Here is a 16,101-nt window from a genome sequence, read left to right as displayed (position 1 = left end):
CTGTAAATCACGAAACTTCATTATCTCAAAAACTGCACAACCGATTTGATCAATATTATTATCAGATGAGCTGGCTAGTTAAGGGTTAACTGATGAATTATGATTGAACACGTGGTTTCAAAGTTTGGCTGCCCTATACGTTCCTATTTCATTTGATTATAATTGAACTTAAGCCACCGTTATGTATTAAATTGTTAATAGAACAATGAAAGTCTATTATTTCACATGACTTATTTGAACATAACTAGTGTCATACGAACGAGTCATCTCTCAACATCCTCGACTTTTGGCTTCTGTACATCGCCCTAATTCTAAATATATTGATATTGGGTGGTATTCGGTCATTTTCAGCAAATTTTCTGGCATCAATCTAACACCGGAAATACCCATAATGGGAGGTATTTAGTTATTTTGGTTGTTTTCCAGAAACTAACAGTGGTCGTCTTTAAATTCAAAATGGTGTCAAGGGTCAATGTTTGGTTTCTATGCATCATCTCGATTACGGAAATGTTTCAATTGTTAGCTCATTGCATCATTCTGGTTCCAGAGTTACTTATATTGGATGGTATTTGGTTATTTTAGGCTGTTTTTCACAAACCGGAAGTCGCCATCTTGGATTTCAAAATGGTATTTAATATAATTTCTGGCCTCTGAGCGTCATTCTGGTTGAAAAAACACCCATATTGGGTGCAATTTGATCATTTTCGATTTCAGCTGCTGTGTATCATTCTAGATCTGGAGATACTCATGTTAGACGGAAATCGGCCATTTTTTGGCTGTTTTCCAGAAACCACAAGTAGCCATCCTACAATTCATAACGGTGTCTGAAGTTGATTTGTGGCTCCAGTGCATCATTACGATTCCGAAAATACCCATATTGGGTGGTATTTGGTCGTTTGCCGCTGGTTTTCCGTAGCCGAAAGTCGCCATATTAGAATTCAAAATGGTATCAGTGGTCGAATTTACCTCCTGTGTATCTTTCTTGTGGTCCCCGTGGCTCTGTGGTTAGCGATGTCGAGGATCTTTTTGAACTGGAAATTTTCTCGACTCAGAACTGGGGCACGGTGTATCGTTGTACTTATGCTACACATGCAAAATGTGCCAAAAACAATATCCAAAATGTTGCCTGAGGTCGATTATGGAACATATTTGTTACCACTAAAAACATTCACCTGCCAAATATGGTTCCATTTAGTTGATTAGTTCGCGAGATGTGCAGAAAATAGTGCAGAAACATGTGCTTCCATAAGAGGGAGGGGGTCAAACCATTATGGACATATTTATTACCCTTTAAAACATCCACATGCCAAATTCGGTTTCATTTGCTTGGTTTGTTCTTGAGTTGTGCAGAAATGTATGCCTCAATTGTATTGGACCCCTCCTTTCCAGAAGAGGGAGGGGTCTCAAACTATCATAGGAACCTTTATCGGGACCAAAAACCCCTACATACAAATTTTCACGTCGATCGGTTCGGTAGTTTTCGAGGCTATATGGATCAAACAGACAGACAGACCGGACTACATTTATATGTATAGATTACAACATCAATGTTTTAGAACCTAAAGAGTGACATACATTTATTGGATTGAAGCGTTCATGTAAATCTATTTTTACAAAAAAAAAGTTTGAATGAGAAAGGCTGGGTCTGACCGCTAGGTGGATTAATTTAGGTTTTTTTGTTTTATAAATTAAAAAAAATATCTATACATTTCCTAACATGTTTATTTCACTGGGAAACGATTATGTGGGAAAAAGTAATGATGTTATTTTTTCGCTCCCATGCACTTTTCGTGTTCCTTATGGGTCCTATAACAACCGTTGACTTTTCAGATCGATCGGTGGAACTATATTTTTGCGCCCGATTTTTTAAGCTTCCATATGATTTTATATGGGAAAATCTACTTTTTCAAAACATATTCTCTAGAGATGCCCAGTTGGCTCCTAAAAATATATCGATATATGATATTTGCAGGAAATTTTCTGGGAACAACTCTTCTAAAGATTATAAGGCGCTACGATGCTTGTAGAAAAATTTATTCACCCCAAACTGATTGAATGTCTGACGAACGGCTCATCATTGAATTTTTCCAGCAACATCGCTAAAGTATGCTGCTATTGCACACTTGCTTAAGGATGAGAAATAATTTTGCGTGGAAGTAGTCTTTAAAGTGTAGTTATTGCTAATAGTATATTCGAAGAAACCTTCAAGACGGATTATACAAGATATCATTTCTTATCACATGATTGAATTTGCAACAGCAGCATGCTGCAGCAGTATTGCTAGTAAAATTCAATAGTAAGCCGTTCGTTAGACATTCAATCAGTTTGGGGTTAATAACCTTTTCTACAAGCATCGTAGCGCCTTAGGGGCCTTCCACATTCATCACATCATCTAGGCTATGGAATGACTATTTTTAGCTATTTCTCAGCAACCGAAAGACTTTTTTTACTTTTTCTTCATTCACCCGCAAGCAGAAAACAGAAGAAAACAAATCGATGACGTAGTTGAAACAACAGCGATGAAATAAAAAATAAAATTTTATCGAGGATGATGCCTACACACTTTAAAAGACAAAAGTTTGTATCATAATTGACAGTGGAACTGCTACTTGTGAATGATTGCGAGATTTGGAGATGGTGGACGTGCAATTACCCCTGAAAATATTATTATATGGCAAATAGCTTGTTTATTTTAATAGAAAAAACATAATATTTTTTTGCAAAAACTTTGTAGAAGGTTTAAATATTCGGAAAAATGTGGGAAAAAGTTAGAACGAAAATTGGAATTTTAAGTACTTTTTGAAAGAAAACTTCATATGGTTCGTATAATGTAAGAGATTTGCTGAAGACACTATGTGTCCATCTCAATCAAATGAAAAAGGAAATTTTCTATTTAACTTTTAGGTAAATTGATCCCCCTTTTTTGTTTTTCAAGAGATGCGTTGCTTAATAGCTTAAAAAAGGTATGAATATACGTTATGGCTTGAATCAATTATTCGAACTAAAACGCCAAAATAAAGTTGAGTTTTCAAAGAAAACTATATCCAGGATGATGTTATTCTACCCAGAGTTGTGCAAAAGTACTAAAATATTGAATCTAAATAGTAAATCAGTTCATACTGACGTTTTTTTTTTTGATGAAATGTTATATAATGATAGAATCGGGTGAAAAGGGTAATAAAATCGGAGGCTGATAAAATCGGGTACTGATATAATCGGGTGATCACTGTACATGAATTTTCACCGTGTGCTTTCTAATAATTAACAAACAATGAAATTAGTCCACTCCTCCCACCCCTCTCGCTACCTCACTACTGGGATACGGGATATACAGAAACATACCCACATACCGACAATTAAAAACCCCCCCTACTGCATCGCTCATGGAATATATAAAATTCAAACTGATCGGTGCAGCAGTTTCTAGGTCATCAAAGGTTGACATCGTTCACGCCTCCCCATCATCCTTGCAACGCGTCTGAGATACAGAAAAGTCTGACATGGCACAATAATGTCTCAAAGATACATCTCAGACTCAAAAACAACTGTATATAAACTGGCACGGTTATCGGGGTGGAAGTTTTCATGTTCGTTAATTAAGAATTCGCCCTCTTGCGTACGCTCATGAGATAGAGTGTAACTAATATTTTAGTGTTAATCCACGTACTCGAAACCCCTTATGTACGAATTTTCACGGTAATCGGTATAGTAGTTTTTGAGTCTATAGGGAAAAGACAGACAGACAGACATTCGCATTTATAGCTATAGATAGAAGATAGATAGAAGAAGATAAACAAATTTCTCGTAGCTTAGAAACATATTGTTTATTCCGGAAATATTTGAAACCAAGGGTTCGCACCTGTCAATGACTCTGTGTTCATTGAAGTTTCATTCAAGAATTTTCCAAGAAGTATCCAAACAGTTCAAAATTGTCAAAGTCAGCCTACGCAAAAAGTCCAACTTTTTTTTTGACGATTGGACTACCCCTCGCTCGGTGTTACCAGTGCACAGTGGTACAATAAGGCAAAAAGTGGAACTTAATTCCATAGCGCCTTTCACTTTCATCTTAGCTTGAAAGTGTGTCGGAACAATTGTTTGCATGAATGACCCACATAATCACAAATTGTCAAAATATATGAAAAGTTTACTATACTAAAAATATAAAAAACTTTTATTTACTTTTGATGTTAAGAGATAGAAGAATAGTTTATTCTGCAAATTGTAGGAAACTCAAAAATACGAAACTTTGTTGAACAAATGAAAATCCTATCTTTTTTCGGTGCAAAGTTATAAAATATATTACAGGGAACTTACTTGAAAGGTAATTTTTTGTACTTAACTTTTGTTAGTTGCATTTTACACGAAAGTGTTGTTCAGAGGAATTGCTAGGACACACAAAACACACATTTTTGTCAAAGACCTTAAATTTTAGAACTTTTCCATACAAAGTTATATCATATTTTAGCTTATTTTCTCGATAACTTCAACAACGTATAGGTTAAAAAGGGGCAAGTGGAACCATGATGTCAATACTTTTCCTTGAAGTTAAGCTGAAGTACTATAAACTCATTTAGGCTCCATTTGTTCCAATTCACCCATATTGGAGTACGGCGAGCATATGTTACAGTAGGTTTTCATATATCAAAAATACTAACTTTTTTGTGTTATGAGATAGAGGAATAATTTTTTCGGCAAAGTTTTAGGACGTGAAAAAAATGAAACTTTGCTGAACAAATGAAAATCCTATCTTTTTTTCGGTACAGAGTTACAGAGTATTTTCTGTAAAAGTTACTTAAAAGTTGACATGGTGCATGGTGCATTAAAATTAACTTATCATATTTTGCACTTAACTTTTCTTAGTTACATTTTACAAGAAAACGTTATTCTAGAGAAGCATTTAAACATACAAAACACACGTTTTTGTTGAAGGCCACACATCTCCAGGACTTTTCCTTACAAAGTTATAGCATGTTTTAACTTATTTTTTCGATAAATTCAACAACGTATAAGTTAAAAAGGGGCAAGTGTAATCATGATGTCAATACTTTTTCTCGAAGTTTAGCTCGAGTGCCAAAACTGTTATTAGTTCCCTCCGTCCCAATCCACCTAATCTTTTTCTATACGTTGTTAAAGTTATCGAAAAAATATGCTAAAATGTGCTACAACTTTGTAAGGATAAATTCTGGAGATGTGTGGTTTTCAACAAAATCGTGTGTTTTGTATGTACAAATGCTGCTCTAGAATAACGTTTTCTTGTAAAATGTAACTAACAAAAGTTAAGTACAAAAAACTAAATTTTAAGTAAGTCTCATGTAATACACTTTACAACTTTGTACCAAAAAAAGATGGGTTTTTCATTTGTTCAACAAAGTTTCATATTTTTCAATCTTCTACAACTTTGCTGAACAAACTTTTCTTCTATCTCTTAACGCAAAAAAGTAAATTTTTTTATTATAAGTATTGTAAACTTTTCATATTTTTTGACAATTTGCGATTATGCGGGTCATTCATACCAACAATTGTTCCGAAGACATTTTTAAGCTAGGATGAAAGTAAAAGACGCTATGGAATTAAGTTCCACTTTTTGCCTTATTGGATCACTGTGCGACGGTGAGACGACTCCACCAATGACCCTGACTCACACCCGATGATTAACGGACCGGCGCCAACGGTTCTACTTCCTCATGCGATGAAAGGCGTAATCCTGACGATTTTTCACCTCAGAAAATCTCCCGCAGTCGGCAAGGTTTAAATCTAAACAAGTCGGGTTGCTTGTGAGTGGATCACGCTACGTCACAACCATAGACACCTATGTCGGATGTCGGGGCTGGGACTCGAACCTTTTCTAAAATATTCAAATTCAAATGATGTAATATAATCGTAATAGTAATTTCAAATAATAGGCCTTTAGAAATTATCTCTCAAAATGCACCCGCTTTTAAGTTATTTCGGACTTAAAGTTTGAAATTTTTATTAAAATACGCTTTTTATAAGTTATTTGTGGTTCTCCAAGAGCAAAATAAGTTTTTTGGAATTTGAAACTAATATAGCATTATACTTTGACAGTAATGAGATTGGATCTTGTTTTGTAGATTAAAATCAAGTGTTTATTTAGAATCCTTTGTGGTAATTTTTTTTTAATAGTGTATATATTTCAATGATGCAGCACCCATTCCCTACAGCCCATTCTCAAACAGTTTCCCATACAACCAATGGTTTTTGAGCTACAATGCTATGACTGCTTTGATAAAAAATCATAAGCAAACAAAAATTAAAATACAGGTCGGACTCGATTGTCCGGAACATCAAAAAAATATCATTCCAGATAATCAAGTTTTCCGGACAATCGAATCACAGAAAAAATATTCAAATTTGCTATTTACGAACATAAAATAAATATTTACTTTTGCATTGAAGAAGTAAACCATTAGCGAGAATATAAATTTACTTGACTAAAACAAAATCGGAAGGCAGTTCTTAACAAATACATTCAAAAGCTTGGTTTAGCATTTCGCTACTTTCCTTCATGAAATTAATCGCAATTTACAGCAGGAGAGTATAATACAAATAAGAGACAACATTTGATAACTGTACCTGATTAGATTGCCGAGAACTGATGAAATAGTTTATGTCATTCTGTCATTTGGAAAAATGAAAGTTTGTTTAGCCTCATAATTATTCCTGCACCTTCGTATTACATTCGAGCCAGTGATGTAAATAATATTCCGAGGCAAATAAAAAATAGCAACAATTCTTTCATTTTAACATACGATTTACGTCTAGTTCTCCCATGTTAATAGGAAACTACATGAAACCTGAGATAACTAATCGTAGAATGGCAAAATGTTAATCATTCTCCAACCTCTTCTTTACTCTTTACTTTACCATAGTAGTCATCTTTAAAACAAGAATAATTGCTCGTCGGGTTAGTCACTTAAACTTTTGTTTGTGGGAAAATTCATTCAAGTCTTCGAAAGAGTTATTTTTACTAGTGGTACCAAAATTTACAGGAATGGTTAAAAAGCTATAATCTTCATTTTTTTCCCAGTTTAAGCTCTAGGGTAAAGTCTGTGTAACCAATGGAAAACTTAATGAATACTTTACCGTCGGAAAGTCACGGAAACACAAAAGTGTCATGAGTCTTCATTACTTTCTGTGGAATAAAAATTACATTGAGCGATTCTCGAAAACTTTTTCTGTTCAGTTTACTCGCTGAAAATCAATGATGTGCCTCTGCTTTTTTATACCATTGAAAACCCGGTGAAGAATACAAGTTTTTATATAGGCGAAATTTATCAAAGATTGCTGGTGACATTTCGTATAAATAGAAGCAAACTTCAAATTATCTCTCAACCAAACATCTAGGTACACACCTTTCCAAAACAATCGTAATTCAGAGACTTGAAGATTGTGATATTACATTTCACTAGCCAGAAAAAAAACCGAAAAATTACTTTCATTCTTTTTATTTTTGAGATAATATAATTATATAATATTTCGATTTACTATGTACAATTAGAGATTTTCTGCATCTTTCAATTTCATAATCAATAGTGTTTCGTTTAATATGCTGCAATTGAATTTTTCGTTACACGGCACCTCTCGGTTACAATCCGTTCCAACGCCGCTCGATTGTGTGTAATGGGGTGTCTGTGTGTGTGTGTGTTTTTCGAGTAAACTCATTCTTTTCCTCTCGCATTTCTTTATTTTTGTCTACGTTCGCGAACCGAAATGAGCCCATTTCGCATACTTTCTTACACATTATCTCTAAATCTGCGATCCATGTACAACTATATAGCATTTTGTTTTTTGTTATTTTTTTTTGTTCTTCTTTTCTTTAGAGGGCTGTGGGATTCAATTCGTTTATTTGTTTAATCTTACGCATATCTAACTCTAATCGGGGATGCTCACGTTCGCACGCGAATTGAGTTAAATACAGGGTTACGTTCTGTATTTTGTTCAAATATAAAACATGTCACGGGACTGAAAGTGTATGTTTTTTGTTTTTGTTTTTTTTTTTCCAGCACAAAAACTAAAAATAAAATTAAACAGTGAACAACAAATCGAAATTCGCTTTGAGTATTTCGCGGGCTAGAGTTGCTCTCTCTTTCTCTCGTTTAAATTGCACAGATACTCGGGCCGCGTCTTCCCCCCAGGTTGTGTGGCTCAGCAATGTGCTCCCTATACAAGTGTGGGTAAAATTTAAGCTTTGTTAGGATTTGAGGAGTTTTTCACACTTGCTGATATTGATTGGTTTTTTCGTTTTTTTTTCTTTCTTCACAAAGGAATGCTTTCTGTGTTAACACATTTTGGCGCTGGTAAGTCGATGTATGAAGTATTCTTTATTTTTAATTGTTTGTGGCTAAGCACACCCTTGCTGCGCTCGCTGTTTGTCGGTTTTTTGATCAAACATACTGATATGAACAATTTGATATCGATTCTTCTTCTTTAATTTTGATTGATTTTCTATACACTGATCTCTGTCCAAGTTCGGAAACGGTTTGTTTATTTTTGTTCCTCCCTAAAGCAGTCTAACGGATAAATAATATTTTACTTCTTTCAGAAACGTTGAACAGGAACAGAGGAAACGAACGGTGATTTTTTTTTTGTTTCAGAATGATATGGATGTCGCGGATCACGGAATGTAGATCGGAAAGGGGCTGACAAACAAAACAGCACTTTGCCGGTGAGGACTCGGGTGGAAATTTATCCTACCATATTTACATACTTGTCCTGGGGATTCATGTAATCCAGCCCGCTGGGACTGAAGGCCTGACCGCCCATGGGGCCTGCCAGAGCGGAGGTCGAGGCGAGACCGAAGTTGGCGGACGTCGTGTAGCCCGTGTGGCCCATGTTGTAGTTGCTCTGGTTCTGGTTCTGGAAGTAGTCCATCTGGCTGTAGTAGGACGACGTGTTGTAGTTGTTCGGATACTGCTGGTACTGATTGTGCCAAAAGTTATACGTTTCGTGGTTTGGCACGTATGAGAGGGGGTTGTGTGAGGTTTGCGGGGTGATGGGAGGCGAGGGTGTAGTCATGATCGACGAATTGGAACCGAGGGGAGTAAGATTGCCGGCCGAAGGCCCGTTCGACACTCCGGCGCCGCCGGCACCTAGCGACTGACCTAACCGCGAATTTATGTTCACGTAGGCTGGCGTGTGATGGGACAGACTCATGTCGGAGTCCTTCAGCAGGTCATAACCGGACGAGCCTTTCATCGCGTCATTTCCGGTGCCGTGATGGAAGGACGGCTGCTCCTTTTTGCAGATCACATTGATCGGAGGACTCACCGACGTCGACGGAGTTATCGGCAGAATCGGCGAGGCGTTACTATGCGTTATTCCTAAGCTGGCACCATTGTGACTACTGGTATTGTTGTTTGCACTGTTGCCAGAGACACTGGGCCCACTGGCACTGTTGTTGCCCGCACTGTTGTGGTTGTTCATCGGTGTGTGTTTGATCGTCGGCTTGTTGTTGGCGTTGGTTATCGAACTTTTGTTGCTACCGCCGGTGCCGCCGCCCGAATTGTGGTTATTGTTGTTGTTAGAGGAGGACGACGACGGACCGGTTCCGGATTGCCGCGTCGATGAGCTGGACGTGTTGCTGGATGATTTGCTACTGTTGAGGTTCGAAGCGGTCTGATGCTGATGCTGCTGGCGACACTTGGCGCGTCGGTTTTTGAACCAAACCTGGAAATCAGAAGAAAAAACAACGGGTGAAAAACAGATCAGAACAGATGCTAATAATAGGTAATAATAAATACTAGTCACGAAACTAGCAGCAGAACAAAGCAAACTGCCACACGCCACAAACGGCCTCAACAAAGGACCTATATAAAGCAATCCGGACCGTTCGACTCCTGTCGAGTCTGAAGAACTCTTAAAAGTACAGAAGTAATTCAATATCTTCTATATCCCGGCACTTGTTCGCTGTTTACCGCAGTTCCTCCCCCTGCTGCAAACCGATATCCAACACGGTCGAAGAATTCAACCTGGCAGGAGGACTTTTCCGCCCTTCACACGGATCAAACCCAGGCCCGTCCTGATTTGTTTCAATTCATTTGATTTTATTACTTTTTCCTCCCCCACACGCACCGAGTACGAGTACGAGTGAAGCCGCCGGAACAATAACAGCGGCAGATTTTCGATTTCCCTGCGCTTTTTTTTTTGTTCTGTTCGCCCTTCGTTTTCCCTCTGGAGGATTATTTGTTCGGGTAATGAAAACGTGATTACGAAATCATTACCTTTTCCTTTTTCCTCCCCCACTTCGGAGGACTGCGGTTGGTTCGTCGCACAGCTGGAATTTTTCCGCAAAAGTGACTTCGCTCATGCTGCTAGCAACGAGGGTCGGCCGGAGTCCCCAAGGACTGCGGGCGTTATGTTTCGATGAAGTTGCTAATAGTTGCTGATGAGCTACATAAATAATCTGTTATCTTTGGCAGAGCGGGGATTTGACAACTTTACTACGAAGCGGAAGTTTTTTCTGTTCCAGCATGTCAGCTATTGTGATTATTACACGCAGCTGAGAAACTTCTGCAGCTTCAGTTGAACACAATCGCGCAACGCACAAATAGTGACATCACATTGTTACTGAACAGGACGATGACAAAAGCCGAACATAAGCAGCTGACCAAACTGACCGATATTAAGCAAAACAAACTTTGGAAGCTCGATAACAATGGCGATCCTGTCAGCGTTTGCCAAAACAAACAGCACGCCCGGAAAATTACGGCTCAATCTGTTCCCAATCGGCAGTCCGCAGTGATCAATCATCACTTGGGACTCGGTATGAGTTGGCAGAAAAATGAAATCCGCTTCCAGGAATGTCCTTAATAACACGGCAGAACGAGAGACCGTCCATTATCACCTTTCACCCGAACAGAGCTAGAGCACGTAACATGAAGAGACCCTAACGTATTTTTCGCAAACTCATTCCGTTTTTTGATCTTTGCTCTTTTCGTCCCTTCAGACCCAGGTTTGCTGTTTACACAACCAACAATTATTACACGCGGGGTCCTATTTTTGTTCGAGCGGAGCAGAACACGCAAACCACGTCGCTAGCAGCAGATTTTCGATCAATTACGGATTGATCCGTTGCGCAAATACAGCCGCTGTCGGCGCCGCAGAAGTTTTCGGTTTTGATTCAAGCCCCCTACTGGGAAGAAAAAACACCCGTGTGAACCTGGTCGGTTGATGTGGACAAGAAGCTAGGGGCCTTGCGTATTGCAGTTACAGTTTCGTCGAATTTTCGAAACGTGTGAAACAACATGTTAATTGTACCCAAAAATTAATTATGGTTGCAATTCCGTCTTAGTTATCACTTTCTAGAAAATTTATGTCATAATCATATGTATGTGGTCATATGTTTTTTATTCACATGTTCCTATCTAATCTTAATACATATTTTTATAGCAGTTTGTTAAGTCTTCATTCGAAATAAGAGGGTTTTTGATAATTATTTTACCACAATTTTGGTTGGATGGTAGAATATGTAATGATTCAGAAATAAGCAATGTTTCAATAAAACAGTAATTTTAATCACTCTGAAGAGTCATGCCAATATCATACAGACTTTATTTCAATAGATTTCCTCTCGATTCTTTCCAAAACACAATCACAATCAGATTTCAAAGCGGAAACATGTCTGCACCACTAGCATCTCTGCTAACGAATGCAAATGACAGAACAAATTCTGAACAGAATGATGCTAGCCGACATGCGAAATCAACGGCACTAGCGACCGATAGTGAACGCAATCCAAGTAGACTTGAATTGATGGAAGTGAAGTTATTATCAATTGCAGGAACGGGGGAAAAATAAAAAAATCACGCAGTTCAAACCACGTGTTTTTCTAGTTGATGAATTTAAAGCTGTGCATAGAGTGTTAATAACAAAATCTGATTGAAAATTTAGCTAATAATAGTCTACGTACGATATTACATTTATTTGTTTTCCTTTCGTTAAGGTTAGACAACAGAATTTTGATATTGCGAAAACAGTTATTGAGCAGTTATATACAAGGTGAAAAATGGCCATTGACGAGGAGGATGATGATCCTCACAAGGAAATGATAATGGAATCTAATCGATAACATGACAGAGGAAGAAGCAATTGTCAAATGGAACAAATTTAGTGAGGAAGGTAAAACGAATGTGATACCAGTTCCTGAAATCTAGAAAAAATAAAAGCGAAGGAAAAAGGTAAGGTAGATACCGTTAAACGGGGTGAATATCCTTCTCCGTTATAATTTGCAGAGTACCAAAAATACTGTAATGTCTAGAACGAATATAAAACCTTCAAAACATGGGCAGAGGGTGTAAATACCATCTTGAAAAATGGTACTAAATGATTCATTCTTTTATTTAAAAAATGTTGCATATTTCATCATTTTCATTGATGCAAAAAAACGTTAAAAAGTGTTTGAATAGCTGAAATTTTCAGTTTGTTACTTCATGTATTTCATCTCAAAGTATGGATAAGTCCTAACAGAGTTAGGAACGGAAAGATTCAAAGGAATTTCTACCGATTCAGGATCTTCTTCGTATAGACACGGTACTCCATCTAGACACGGCGTCCAGTAGCACTTTGTGCTGGTAGAACTCGAATCTGGATCCATTTCTTTCGGGTTGTTGATGTTTTTGTCAATTCATGTCAAGCATCACGCAGCAAATAAATCAAAATTTTGTTTTGAAATGCAATACAATGGGGCATCGAATGAAACAAAAAAAACTTGGTTCTGGCTTTGTACTACCAAGTTTATTTTTTTCCATACAACGACGCCTCTCGAATGCTTATAACTCAGTCAGTTTCCTACGGATTTTTTTCATTCTTACAGCAATCGATTGAAAAATTAGCTATGCGTTCACCAAAATGCAGAAAATTGTGATTTTGTCATGTTACCTATTGTACTATTGAAAAATGTAGAGCAGTTGATTTTGGCGCAGCAAGGCTGAGCAAGCGACTCATTCGTTCGCAGCGTTTCGTACGCCAACCGGCGGACACATATGACATCACCTGACATTCAAACTTTGATTCAAGTTTAACAAATTTACTTGAAAATTTGCACGATAAAACTATTCAGTATGGTTAGAGAAAAGATTGATCTTTGATATGTATTGCAGTCTATGTCAATTGTGCATATAATTGATATGTAATGAGAGTTTGAAGTTCATTTTATAAGGCCGGGAAAGGGTTATTTCTGTTCGAATTTGGCGCGTTGTGTTTACTTTCACTGGTAATCGTTCTGAGTATGTCGGTAGTATCTGTTATTATTGTTATATCTTGTTTGCGTGCTTGTGGTGTGTGCGGAGTGGAGAACAGAGACAAGAAAACTGAAATCATCTCGTATCATCAGAAAATGACAATCCACAATCAACGTAAACCTTGCGATCGTGTGGATGCCCGGAGCAGGGCAGGAATGCGAATACGGGTTTTCTAGATGAGCACGAGTTTGGTATCATGAAACAGGTCCAATCGAGTTTCCACGAAGCGATGAGTGTTCAACATGGCTGGCAACCGATTGCAAAAAGCAAATTTTTGAGTTTTTCTTCAACGCAGTTTACAGATGAAGTCTTTGTAATCATCAACGTTTGTATAGTGTATAACGAAGAACAAAAAAAGAGCTCTTTCCATTTTTTTTTTCTATTCTGTATACGTTACGTACACGCACACGGGAATTGGAGATGTAAGAAACTTGTAACATGTTCAAAATATGCAGTAGTATGTGTTGTGTCATGACCAGGCTTCGAAACGGTCAGCATTTTCATTTGATCTCGCTTCCTCATCGTGCATCACAGTCGACTTTCGCTCGTGAATGTAAAACAACCGTCGCCTCTCGAACAAAGAAAAGGGTGGTCATTCGACACTCGCGCATCAAAGAGATTCACACTGCTATTCGTTTGGCGATGTTGTTTCGGCCTATTTCTGTCTACTTCGTTGTATTTATGTTGATAAATATTATTACAGGCACAATGATGAAAATAATTTCCGAAATATCCGCACCCAACGTGCGTAGTTCTCATTTCTAGAGAAAATGTCAAAATACGTTTGAGGAAAAAAACGTCGTGGTGGCGGTGCTCGTTTGACATGTTTGTTCAAGACTGTATTAAGACAGCGAGCCTTGCTAGGGTCAGGGGAAGAAGAAGACGATTATCGCAGTAAAAAGTGGTTCGACCGTGACCGAAGCCTGGTCGTGACTGGAGATGTTTTTCGTGACTGGAGATGTTTTTACTTTTCAATAAACAAATTTGTTACAAAAGGGAGAAGTTTTCGTTTTTGCTTTAAAAGAAACAAGTGAAAAGTGTGTGGTGAAGTTTGCGATCTCGTAACTTGTGCAAAATATGTGAAATAACACATACTATTTCTTGACTGAGGAGTTTGTTATTGGTTTTCAAGTAACAAATTTGTTACAAAAGGTACAATTTTCAGTTATTGCTTTTAAAGTAAAAAAAAGTAAGTTTTTGGCTAATAGTTTTGCTGTCCGCTGGATGTGGTTCTAATGATAGCTGAGACTTTTTATACGAACCATTTTTACAGCTTGCTTGGTGTAGTGGATCAGATTTATTGTACGTTTTTGGACCTTTTTGCTCGTAAACCCTGACCAAGATGGGCTGAGAATGTACAAAACATGTCTCAGGCATCAATTTACATAAAAAATATGATTGCATTTCTCAAAACTACTAGTTTTGTGCGAAAATATACGTTGTTTCTATTTGTCCCGTAAATTTGCGAACCGGGAGTTTTCCCTGAAACATAAGTGAAAAGGTTGATAAATACCTTACGGCAATTCTTCAATACACTATAAAAACTAGAAATGCTCTACTGTCGTCCCAGTACAGCACACGAACTAGGTCAAAGTACAACAAAATTCCATTTCCATACAGAATACCCAAGTAAAAATATTGGTTTTATCAAAGTTTTATAGCGCTCAATACAGCCAAAAAAGCGCTATAAAACTTTGATAAAACCAGTTTTGTTACTAGGGTAATGAAACACTCAATGCATTTGTTAATAGTGTACGTAGTTCTACGCCATTTATGCGGTCGTGTCTTGGAAACAACCTCCCACTTTTTTTCACATAATGAGTTTTAATAATGACATTTCTCAAGCTCAGAAGATTTATTTCTATTCACCCCGTTTTACGATACACTGACTGGCTAATGACTGCAAACAAAAAGACAAATAAACCAAGAACTCCAGGGAGTCAACTCAGTCTCTACATTTAAAGTGCGCTAAGAACATTACGGAAGCAGAAATCGGCACACTAAAATTCCCGAAAAGGCAGTCATATCCTATGGTAGTAGGGAATATATTATTCAATATCAAAAGATATGAAGCCAGTTGGCAGGGGTAAGTGCTAAATATGCCAAACGTAGAGCCGAAGAACAGTTGATCAACTCGAAAATAGTCACGGAACAATTCGAATTTACAGTAGTTAAGTTTAAGGAAGCAGTCGGTCCCCTTCTCTTTCGATACAGAACTTCGTTGTTTTTAGCCCACCACATAAGGCAATCTATAACCGGAAAGGGGACGACATTTTGTCCTTTTTAAATGCTTATAAGTCGGTGTATTCAACCGATTTCCTTCATTCTTGTCGCAGTCGATTGGAATATCAAACACGCATCCACCCAAATGTAGGAAAAATGTTGTTTAATTATGCAAACTATTGTACTAATTAATATTAGCAAGCCTTTTTGGATCGAAAATTACGTCTCTTGATTGGTCGCTTGCTGGCTTTCCCTAAAAAGGTCGACAGAATAGTATACCTAGTTAGCCGGAAAAGCACTCTTTAAGCTAATATAGGACGTGTGGTCCTATATTAGCAGTAGTGTAGCGAGTTGCGCTAGTATCAGCTGGCTTTCCGAATTTGCTTTCGGCTTAAACAAATCACTTGCCGATTGGTCACATATCTCAGCAGCAGCGCGGTAGCAGCAAATGTTTCGATTTGCCGGTTGAGGACATCGGTCTTCTTCCCCACGATGAAGCTTTGCTTTATTTTGGCAACAACACAAACAAGCATTTTGTGCTGAATCCTCGCAATTAAAATCTACCGCGGTCGACCAATTTACTAAGTGCGAAAACAGCTTCTACGGTGTGTGTTGTCTG

General features: G+C 37.7%; 1 protein-coding gene across 3 annotated transcripts in view; it reads right to left on the bottom strand.

The window, feature by feature from the left end:
- Positions 1-7,450: 7,450 nt before the first annotated feature.
- LOC129717547 (homeotic protein ocelliless) overlaps positions 7,451-16,101 on the bottom strand; it is a 72,971-nt gene continuing 64,320 nt past the window's right edge. For all 3 annotated transcript variants that reach the window (XM_055667531.1, XM_055667530.1, XM_055667532.1), the window contains exon 4: positions 7,451-9,687. In XM_055667531.1, coding sequence (XP_055523506.1) covers positions 8,707-9,687 — 981 coding nt within the window. In that variant the 3' untranslated portion in view covers positions 7,451-8,706. The remainder of the gene's footprint in view (positions 9,688-16,101) is intronic.

Source organism: Wyeomyia smithii, chromosome 1 (assembly GCF_029784165.1).
Source record: "Wyeomyia smithii strain HCP4-BCI-WySm-NY-G18 chromosome 1, ASM2978416v1, whole genome shotgun sequence".
NCBI classification, from domain to species: domain Eukaryota; kingdom Metazoa; phylum Arthropoda; class Insecta; order Diptera; family Culicidae; genus Wyeomyia; species Wyeomyia smithii.
The sequence above is the reverse complement of the archived record's forward strand: the minus strand, read 5'-3'. Positions and strand labels throughout refer to the sequence as shown.